Source organism: Chrysochloris asiatica, unplaced genomic scaffold, assembly GCF_000296735.1.
Source record: "Chrysochloris asiatica unplaced genomic scaffold, ChrAsi1.0 scaffold00348, whole genome shotgun sequence".
NCBI lineage: Eukaryota > Metazoa > Chordata > Mammalia > Afrosoricida > Chrysochloridae > Chrysochloris > Chrysochloris asiatica.
The window spans coordinates 1,396,028-1,407,421 of record NW_006408866.1 but is presented as its reverse complement, the minus strand read 5'-3'; the positions used below and the strand labels follow the sequence as shown (position 1 = coordinate 1,407,421).

Below are 11,394 nucleotides of genomic sequence, written 5' to 3'. Positions count from 1 at the left end.
GTCTTCCTTATTAATTGTCCAACTTTCACATGCATGTAAAGCTATTGAAAATACTATGACTTTGGTCAGGCACACCTTAGTCCTCAAACTGACATCTTTTCTCTTGAACACTTTAAAGAGATCTTATGCAGCAGATTTATCTAATACATAAATTTACCATTTGATTTCTGGACTGCTGCTTCCATGAGTATTGATAGTGAGTCCAAGAGAAATGAAGTCTTTGACAACTTCAACATTTTCTGCATTTATCGTGATGTTATTTCAGTAGTCAGTAGTGAGGGTTTTTGTTTTCTTTACACTGAAGTACTAGTAAGTGGTAAAACTGGGGTTCAAACCCAGGCTGTTAGGCCCAAACCCCCACTCTTCCATGACCTTCAGCTTGAAGCTCACCTATGGTTCTATGTTCTCTGGGTCATCAGGTGTGACGAAGGCTCTGGGTACTAGGAGGTAGACAGCTGACTTGTGCTTGTCTGGGCCATCACCCTCATCTAAAGTGGTATGTCCTAGATCTGGAATTCAGGGTGAAACACATCTGTTTGGTATGGAAGTCTTATTCCAGGCTAACCATTAATCCACAACCCAATTCTCACTTGTTGTTGTTAGATGCCACAGACTTGATTCTATCTCGATGACCTGTACAGGGTTTCCGAGGGGCAGCTGGTGGGTTTGAACTGCCAACCTGTGGTTCAAAGTCCAGTACTTATCCTATAGCCCCACAACAGGAGTCCAATTCTCACTTAGGAAACACATTTCCACATAACTGAGTATTTCTAATGTACCCTATTTCTTGGAGGTATCCATTTAAAATGGCCTTTTTGTGGTTTTGTCCAGTGAAGTCTAAGTTTGGGAGCTGTTTTCAACATGGCTAATAACAACTCATTCAAGCCACTTTCATCTGGAAGGGCTGGTTGGTCTGAAGTGTGGTAAGACCATGAGAATCTGTGGGGGATTCCTGAGCCCATGAATAAGGATGTAGCCATGGAGTGCTAGAGCTGAGAGTGAAGCATCCAGCTGATATGAAGTGAGGGGAGATGCACAAGAACACCCAAACTTGTAGACTGTACCCATTTAACCTAGACTCTATGGCTTGATGATCAGAACTCGACTAGAGGAAGATACAAACAATTTTTGATCAAGGAAATGAGTGTAAATAGCTCCAATTTGTTGAACTTGACCTATACTTATGGATGTAGTAGCTCAAAATATCAACTAAGAGGGAAGGACTCTTTACATCAAATATCATTGCTATCCCTTCTGTACACAAGGTTGAAAGGGATGGGCAACTTAGACATTGGCCCCCTAAAATGAGGGGGTGATAAAGGCACGAAGTGACTGGCTTACAAGATTTCTAGAGGGAGATTAGTTTAAAAGTGTGGGGAGAAATGTAGGAAAAACAACAAAAAGCACCAGTCTCATCTTCTGATGTAGATGCTAGCACACACCAGAGTGGAGCTAGGACTTGGACTCAGGGCCATAGCATTTAGCAGCCGATGACTTTTAACCTGCACTAGGCTGAAAACAAACTTGGAAGTTCCATTCCCTCAAGAATTTATTTACTCCTCACCTTGAAAGTTACAAGGGTAGCAAGGGCCACCAAGTGAGAACCTAGACACAGTTTAGATCCTCATTATGACTCATAATGTGTGTGACCTGGGAGCTGGTGAGAAACAGCTCTTGGTCCACACCCCAGACTGGCATTTGAACACGATTCCCTAGGTGACTTGTTCATTGCAACTTTGTGAAGCACTGGTTGGCCATTCCAGCCTCATTGCTGGATTGAAAAAAGTGAAAAACTCCAAGGGACTGTCCAAGAATCAAGAGCTCAAAAGGTGCAGCCCATAGGCTGATGCTCCTCATCCCTGGCCCTCTCACCAGCATCTCTCCTGTTGCAGTGCCCTCAACATCAGTGTGGGCGGGACAGGCATGTTCACTGTGCGGATGGCCCTCTTCCAGAACCCTGCCTACACACTGCCCTATCAAGGCTCCACCGTGACGCTCTCCACCGAGGCCTTTCTGTATGTGGGCACCATGCTGGATGGGGGCGACCTGTCCCGCTTTGTCCTGCTAATGACCAATTGCTATGCCACACCCAGCGGTAACATCACAGACCCTGTGAAGTACTTCATCATCCGTGACAGGTAAGCCACAGGTTCTCACCTGGTGCCCATGGGTGGAATTCAGAGTGTCTTTGAACTGGGATGAATCCCTGGGTAGTTCATAAAGCTAGTGTGCTCAGCTGCTAACTGAAAAGTTGATGATTCGAGATTCACCCAGAGGTACCTCAGAAGAAAGGCTTGATTGTCTACTAAAAAATTCCGTCATTGGAAACTCTACAAAGGGAGTTCTGACACACACCATGAGCTGGAATCAACTCAATCGTATGTGGTGTTTGGATGTGGGAAGAATATATTATTATATTTATTAACCTCAAATTAAATTTTACATCCACTATTTATGAATGTGGGCAATAAACCACAGGACACGGGATAGTATTTACACTCATCAGTACTTCTGAGTTCCTAGTGTTGTTTTTAATTGCTGTTGAGTCAGTTCTAACTCATAGCTATACTGTATAGGGTTTCCAAGGAGCAGTTGGTTGGTTTGAACCGTCAACCTTGCAGTTCCAGCTGACCTTGCAGTCCGGTGCTTTATCCTATAGTACCACATGAATTTCTATGGTTACTAGAATTTCCATAGTTGGTTATTGGTTAGTAAGTGCCATTGAGTCAATTCTGACTCATCGCGACCCTGTATAGGGTTTCCAATGAGCGACTGGTGGGTTTGAACTGCCAAACTTTCAGTTAGAAGTCCAGTGCTTATCCTACAGCACCACATCAGGACTCCACTGCTGTTGTTGTTAAATGCCATTGCGTCAGTTCCTTCTCATAGCATCCCTATATAGGGTTTCCAAGGAGCGACTGCTAGGTTTGAACTACCGACCTTGTGATTCACAGTTCAGTGCTTATACTATAGCACCAGGACCCACTAGACCTCGTTATTTATTACATTAATAAAGAAGCGCCTATCTCAAAGTTTTATAATACTTTGAAAACTTTGAGTAATGGTTTTCCTCTGTAATCTTGTCTATTCTATGCATTTAACAACTTTATTTTGAGGAGGGATGCATAGGTTTCACTAGGTGGTTAGGGAGTCCATGACCCAGAGAAGGTTCAGAATCTTGGCTTGAAGGGCATGTCCAGGCAGAAGGAAACATGAGGCAGGGGCATGGGTAGCCAAGAGGCAGTGGAAACACAAAAGCAGCCGGTGTACCCACTTCTTTCTCAGGGGAGGAAGATAACTGTGAACTGCGTCATCAGAAAGTACTGCACTTTTTATCCATAACTTGAACTGGCACCTTTGACAACTTGCTGTGGTTAGCCTCCATAGATTCTACACTAATCAGAAAGACCAGTGTCTCTGCCCTCTACAGCTTACATTATAAGAGGGGCCGTCTGGTAACCTAGTGCTGCCATAACAAAAGATACCACTAGGGGGTGGAGTTAAAGATCAGAAATTTATTTAGTCAGATTTCTGGAGGTTACAAGTCCAAATCGGGGTCTTGCAATGGCGTCACTAGAGAGGTGCAGGGTAATGCTGTCAGAGGAGATGACCACAAAAAGGAGTGTCTATAAAATTTTTATGCAATGTTTCAGTAGAAAGTTATTATTGTTTATAATAATATTCCTATATATTTATGGAGTTGTGGTGTAGTGCTATAGGATAAGCACTAGACCACAAGGTTGCCTTGAACTGCAATGTTAGCGTTTCAAACTCCCAAGCCACTCCTTATAAACCCTATACAGGGTTGCTACGAATCGAAAGCAACTCAATGGCACTTAGCAACAACAACAACGTAGTTATTTATAAAATAACTCGTCTATCACTTTGTTCCTGTGAGGCTGGAAGCTGTGCCACCAATATTTCAAATACTAGCAGGGTCACCTGTGATGAACAGGTTTCAGCAGAGCTTCCAGAAGCTAAAATAAACTAGGAAGAAGAAAGAGGCAGTCCATGTGAAAACTTAGCCACTGGAAGCCTTACAAACAGCTGTGGAGAATTGTCTGATAAAGTGCCAGAAGATGAGCCCTCCAAGTTGGAAGGTATTCAAAGTACATCTGGGGAAATGCTGCCTCTTCAAAGGAAGAGCTGACTTTAATGATGTAGATTAATAATCAGAACGTGGAACCTACAATATATGAATACAGGAAAATTGGAAGTCATCCAAAATGAAATGGAACATGTAGAGTTTGATATCTCAGTGTTAGTGAGATGCAATGGCTGGTGCTGACCATTTTGAATTAAGTGGTCATATGCTTTAACGATCAGGAAGATCAAATTGAAGAGGAAAGGCATCTCAGTCATGGTCAAAATGAGCACTTTAAGATCCATCTTGACATCCAATGCCGTCAGTGATAGTTCATACCCATACATCTACAAGGAATATCAGTCAACACAACTATTATCCATATTTACACACCAAACACTAATGCCAAAGATGAGGCAATTGAAGATTTTTTACCAACTTCTGCAGACTGAAATTGATGAGACATGCAATCAAGATGCATTGATAATTACTAGTGATTGCAGTGTAATAGTTGGAAACAAAAAAAGACGGACTAGCAGTGGGACATACGTATGGTGTTGGCGATAGAAAGGACATTAGAGATCACATGATAAAATTTTCAAGACCAATGGCTTATTAACTGAAAATATCATTTTTCAGCCACATCAATGACCACTGTAAGATAAGTGCAGCACTACAAGGTCAGTTTGAACCTCGAGGTTGGTGGTTCAAATGCATCAGTCACTCCTCAGAACTATGAGTCGGAACCAACTCAATGGCATTTCACAACAACAACATATGACCAGGTTTCAAAAATTCATGGAAAAATTTGATTATCTTTTAATTCCATTTTTTCATGAACTTTATGACTTTCCTTCATACACATGGCCATTGTAGGATGTAATGTACAGGAAACATGTCAACTACATGTGTGGAAAGAGACAATGGAGAGGCTCATAATCTTCAGTCAGAGCACGGCCAGTGCCCACCACAGTACGGATCATCAGTAACTTCAAATTCAAGCTTAAGAAAATGAAAACAAAACTACAAGATCCAAAATACGATCTTAGTATACTCTACCTGAATTTAGAGACCATCTCAAGATAGATTTGACATACTGAGCACTAATGATCAAAGACCAGCCATGTTGAGGGATGACATCATGTACATCATACAGGAAAACATGAAAAGATGTTTCTTGTCAAAAAGCAAAGAAATACAAGACCAAAATGGATCTTAAAAAAGACTATGAAACTTGCTCCAGAACATCGAGAAGCTATAGTGAAAGGAAGAAACAATAAAGTAAAATTGCTGAACGGAAGATTTCAAAGACAAAGTAAAGTATTACAATGAAATGTGCAAAGACTTGGCGTTAGAAAACCAAAAGGGAAGATCACACTCAGTATTTTTCAAGCTGAAAGAACTGAAGAAAAATTCAAGCCTCAAGTTGCAATATTGAAGGATTCTGTGGGCAAAATATTGAGTGATGCAAGAAGCCTCAGAAGAAGATGGAAGGAATACACAATCACAAGGTCAGCAGTTCTAGTCTATTAGTTGTTCTGCCGGAGAAAAACGAGGCTTCCTGCTCCTATAAAGATTTATAGCCCTGGGAACCCTATACACACGGTCACTAAGAGTCAGAACCGGGGCACACAACCCCCACCCCCAACCACACTCTGGTCAGAACTGTCAAAATTACTCATTTACAACCATGCGTCAAATCACATGGTTTTTTTCTACACACACTACTAGAACTATGTGCAGTTATTCGTGTTGTTTCAGGTGTTTTTATAGTCGCTGATCTTGTCACAATATTCTGTCAATATTGTGACAATTCATATGTGAGTCTCTAGCCATCACATGTTTGAGAACGACGTAGTAATGAAGAAAAAGATTTCTTCTCAGTTCCTAATAATGTTGTAATTAGTACTGTTATAATTTAATGTAAAGAGACTTTCCAAAGCAATTCTGTGGTTAGTGTTTCAGGCACGGGGGGGATTAAGTAAGTTGCTCATGGTTGCAGTTATTAGGTGATGGAGCAAGATTGGAACCCAGAAAGTCTGATCCTGGGGTCTTTGCAAAACCCCTTACATTATATGATATAACCCTTCCAGATGTCCACGTGCCGAGGACTCAACCATCCAAGTGGTGGAGAACGGAGAGTCCCCTCAGAGCCGATTTTCTGTCCAAATGTTCCGATTTGCTGGAAACTATGACTTGGTCTACCTGCACTGTGAAGTGTATCTCTGTGACTCCATGAATGAAAAGTGCAAGCCGGTGAGCTGCCTCCCTCCCTCACCCCATGTGTCACCTCCCTTACCCATCTCCCTAACACTGAAATGCATTTGGGCCACATGGCCGGCAGGAAAACGAGTCCACACTTCTGTTGCGTTTCCTCAGTACAGGAGAGGACGAACAAGAAAATAGGAGGAGCGTGGCCAGGCAGGTAAGGTCAATGCCGGGCGCAGGTTGGTCAGCTCTCCAGTTTATCTACAAGCGTGTGTTCTAATAACAGTGGCTACATTTGTAAGTGTTATGCTGCTAAAGACCTCTTTAAAGTATGGAACAGCTAAAAGGTCACTTTGGGGACTAAGGCATATCTTACCAAGCTATGATATTTTCAATCATCTCATATGCAGGGACAGTGAATAAGGAAGACCCAAGGAGAACTGATGTCTTTGAATTGTAGTATTAATAAAAAATATTGAATATACTATGGACCACAGGAAGAACCAATAAATCTGTGTTGGTAGAAGTATAGCTCAAATGCTCCTTAGAAGCATTTTGTCTATAGAAATGTTATGTTTTTGAAGTGATATCAGGAGGAACCTGTCCCCAGAGAAGGACATCATGCTTTGCAAAAAAAAAACAAAAGCCCTCAAAGAGATGGGTTGGCATAGTGGCTGCAACGATGGGTTCCAATATCTGACAGATTGTAGGGATGGCATAGGGTTTTGTTCTGTTGTACACAGGGCTGCTATGCATTGGAACCAACTTGAAAGGACCTAACAACCACCACCACAACCACATTTGCTCCTTACGTGATGGTTTTCTTTGATCTTCACAGCAACTATGGCATCTGCACTTGCTTGTTGTTAAATCCCATTGAGTGTAGGGTTTCCAAGGAGCAGCTGGTGGGTTTGAACTGCCTGAGGCAGAAAGATGGCCCTTGCACTGCACAGTCCACTCCAGAGCAGACCGCATCCAATGTCCCTCATGAAGCTTTCCTCTCTATCTCTCTCTCCTTGCAGACCTGCTCTGGGACCAGATTACGCAGTGGGGGCCTCATAGACCAATCCCATGTCCTGAACTTGGGTCCCATCACTCGGAAAAGTAAGAGAGCAATTCCCTCCGCTACAGCCTTGTCAAGAGTGAGCTCTGGAGATGAGGGAAGATGGCAGAGCCCGTTCCTGGGATCTGCTGGGGAGCTAACAACTTGGTGCAAGTGGATTTGGGGTGGGCAACATAGGACAGAGCTGCTTTCTTTGTACCAGTTCCCAAAGAGGAAGACTCCCGGTGAGATGGATTGACAAAGTGGCAGCTTCAATGGACTCAAGCATGGCAACAATTGTGAGGTTGGCCTAGGACTGGGCAGTATTTCATTCTGTTGTGCATAGGGTCGCTGTGAGTCAGTACCGACTTGATGACACCTACCAACAACAACAACAACAACAATTTCGTTGCAAATACCTATTTGTGCCTACTGTGTACCAGGTTGCGGACCTTGTGATGAGCAAATAGAGACATAAACCCTGCAGGGAAACCATATGCAAGTTACCTCTCTTCTATGGATGTAACTACAACTGGGATAGTGCAGTGAAGAAAATGTCAGGAGCTCTGGGATCTTACACAGGAAACCAGGCCTGTCTAGTGAGTCAGGGATGAACTGTGAAGAAGGAAAGCTGGAACTAAGGTTTGGAAATTGAGGAGGAATTTACTAGGAGGAGTCTGAGAAAGGAGGTATAAGGGAGGGAGTCAGATGCAGAGGGTAAGGCCTGGACAAAGACCCTTTGGTGGGAGAACACACAGCCTCTTAGAAGGACCAAGAGACTGCCAGGAGGTTAGAAGGATAGTAGAGTCCTGCAGGACAAGCTGGTGTGGGCAGGGCCAGACCAGGTAGGGTCACCGTGAGAAGGGCTGGAGCAGAGGAATGACGTGGTCAACTTTGGATTGGGAAAGGATCACTGCAGTTGCATGGTGAAGAGCAGAACCTCCCCCAGGTCCCTCTGACCAACTCATGCCATCTCTGGGGATCCACCCTGGCACTAATCCTGTTTTCCTCAACAGGTGTCCAGGCCACAGTGTCCAGAGCTGCTCCCGGCCACTCAGGTGAGCTTAGGTCCTCTCTGCAGAGGATCTCTGGGTTCTAAGAGGGACTCGGGGGCTAGTCTGCTTGATCTGAGCTCTGAAAAGTTATCTGTGGGAACACCTGCCCCCAGGGCACACACATGCACACATACAGGTACACAGACATGTTTGCACACACCAGGGCATATGCATATGCTAGTTGCACACACTACTGCACAGTGCTCACGTGTGTATCTGCCTGTATGGGTGTACACACACGGACAAGCACACTCACTCTAGAACTGCATCCTGTACATCCGCTGAAGCTTCATGGCTCATTGCTGACACCTTCTTCCTTCAGCTGGTAGTGAAGATACCTTTCAGCAGAGTACCCTCTGTGCTCCAGCCACTGTGCTCTGTGCAGGGGTGAATGCAACAAGCAAGCAGGGGACCCTGCATCCCTGCTTCTTTGCTTCTCCAACCACAAAGGCAGAGGGCGGGCGCAGCTGTTACAACCCTTGATTTCCATGGTCATTGACTTGTCTGAAAATCTGGATGGAAATGAACCCTTGGATCTGTTACCCTTTTTGGCACCTGGACCCAAGGCAGGCCAACACCTGGTGTTTGGCCTGAGCGAGTTCAGCACAGTCTGGGGGAGCCTGGAGCAGAAGAGGCTTGCCCTCTGTGACTATGCTGCAGGGTCACCAAGTATGGTTGAGAAGCTTGAGTCTTACCCAAGAGCCCTCGACAGAGGACCAAGCCTAGTGCCCAGAGGAATGGCAGCCTTTTCTTGTTGGTTCACCTAGGAGGGCACCTTTTTCTGATGAGTCTTCAGGGCAGAAAAGAAAGGGGTGAGCTTCCATTTTCTAATTAGCCTTATTATTGTTGCGAAGTGCTGTTGAGTCAGTTCTGACCCATAGCGACCTTGTTTCCAAGGAGCAGCTGGTGAGCTTGAACTGCCGACCTTGCCGTCCAGCACATTAGCCCACATTGGACAGAGGTGTGCCTGTGTCAACAATCGCTTTCCTTGCAGGAATCCTGAAAGCCTGGTTGCTTCTGTTGGCCACATTGACCCAGATGTTGCAGTAATCCAGTGCCTGAAACGCCAAGGCCTGTGGCATCCAGCTCTCTTCCTTCTGGCCTGGGATGGGGAGGAATGATGCAGCTTAATGCTCCAGCTACAAAAAAAAAGGAGCACATGCTCCCAGCTGTTTGCTCTTCAAAACACAGCTTGTGTCTTTAACCGCAGCTTTCTCTCAGAACTGGACCTGTGACGTGCTCAGGCACGAGGTCCCTGCCTCCTTACAGAGTGTGGCACAATAAGAATTTGTGAAGGCCCAATCTTTGAAGTCATTCATTCATTCAGCAGGTGTTTATTGAGCATGGACTATATGTAGACACTATTCATGGTGTTGGGGCTCATGATGAGAAACGCCAGACACTGCCTCTTGCCCTTGTGGAGTTCACAGCCTGGTCAGAGGGGCCAGGATGTACCCTGGGTCTGCTGTGTGAATTTAAACAAGATACATGTCATCTCTAAGTTCCATTCATTCACTCACTCACTCACTCAACTCATCCATCCATCCATACATCCATTCATTCAATTATTCATCCATCCATCCACTCATTCATACATCCATTCATTCACTCACTCATCCATCCTTTCATTCATTCATTCATTCATTAACTGAGTCACTCATCCATTCATTCATTCAGGGACTCATTCATCCATCGTTTCATTGAAGAACTACTTTCTGAGCACCAACTAAGTGCCAGCACTGTGCTAGGTGCTGGGATAGAGCAGCAAACAAGTCAGGAGCTGTCCTGGAGCTCAGAGTGTGGCCGAGGTGGGAGAATGTGAACAAGTTACACGTGTGCCCAGTGTCCCAGCAGTGGAGAATCTATAGCAGGCTGCTGTTCGTGTGGAATGAAGGTGCTAATACTGTCCTCACAGGATTCATCCATGTTTCCAGACACACTTGTCTGAGCATGTAATCTGTGCCAGGTACTGGGCTAGGTGCTGGGGAAAACATGGGTGAATAAGACAGGCAAAGCCCTTAGATCAAGATCCTTAAAGGTGATAAGCAGTAAAGGAGGCAACCTCAGGGGGCTGGCACCTCGTAGGAATTCTCTGCATTCATTACATATCTTCATCCCAGTTCCTAGGATGTAGATCTCTTTCTAGAATCCCATCATCAGTGAAGTGTGAACCCTGGGCTGACACGGAGGGTGGATGGTTGCATGGAGGGACCTCCAGCAGGCTCTGTGGAGACCCAGCCAGATACCAATGGGCTGCTGGGATCATGGAGATGCAGATAGCCACACTGAAAAGTCTTGGGACTTTTCTGCCCAGTGGGCAAAAGGAAACTGATGTTCATGGCAAATGTCTGCCCTGGTACCAGCTGTTTCGCTGGACTTCAGCTGTGGTGTTCCAGGAGAGGCCACGGCCTTGTTGTATTATTTGAGCCTCTGAACTCAGGGAAAAACGCACGTGTGTATCAGCAAGTGGGGGCTGCGAGGTGTGTATCTTAGGAACTTCTTATCACGGGCAGGCCTGCGATGAGGGTATCTGTTCCTGCTGCCCTTACGTAAGAGGGCCACGTGTTGCTCTCAGCCCTGTCCTTGGGCCTAGCCTGGGCAACGTGCAGGTTCATTTGTACTTTGACACACAGGCACAACAGAACATAAAGTAAAAATATGGACCATGGGAAATACAAATACAGAAAGCAAGAGTTGGGAGAAAAGAAAGCATATCTGAGTGAATCATTTCAGTCCTTTATTCCTTTCCTGGCCTTTCAGTTTCTTTCCTACCCCCCCCCCCATTCTTCTTTCTATAAGAAAGTTATCCATCTCAATATAGTTAACACGTATTTTGAACATAGATTCAGTGGCAGCCTTTTTAATTTTTTTGCCCTCTTGTTGGTGTCTTAGCGACTCTGTATAGGGTTTCCGAGGAGCAGCTGGTGAGTTTGAACAGCCAACCTTGCAGTGCAAACCAACCTTGTGGTCTAGTACTTATTCTATAGCACCATACCAGGACTCCA

The 11,394-nt window shown here is 44.8% G+C and overlaps 1 protein-coding gene across 1 annotated transcript in view; it reads left to right on the top strand.

The window, feature by feature from the left end:
- Nucleotides 1-9,439, top strand: part of UMOD (uromodulin) — a 16,141-nt gene extending 6,702 nt beyond the window's left edge. The window contains exons 6-11 of the mRNA XM_006875973.1: nucleotides 1,893-2,138; nucleotides 6,178-6,340; nucleotides 7,315-7,396; nucleotides 8,351-8,392; nucleotides 8,960-9,058; nucleotides 9,384-9,439. Coding sequence (XP_006876035.1) covers nucleotides 1,893-2,138; nucleotides 6,178-6,340; nucleotides 7,315-7,396; nucleotides 8,351-8,392; nucleotides 8,960-9,058; nucleotides 9,384-9,439 — 688 coding nt within the window. The remainder of the gene's footprint in view (nucleotides 1-1,892; nucleotides 2,139-6,177; nucleotides 6,341-7,314; nucleotides 7,397-8,350; nucleotides 8,393-8,959; nucleotides 9,059-9,383) is intronic.
- Nucleotides 9,440-11,394: the final 1,955 nt, after the last annotated feature.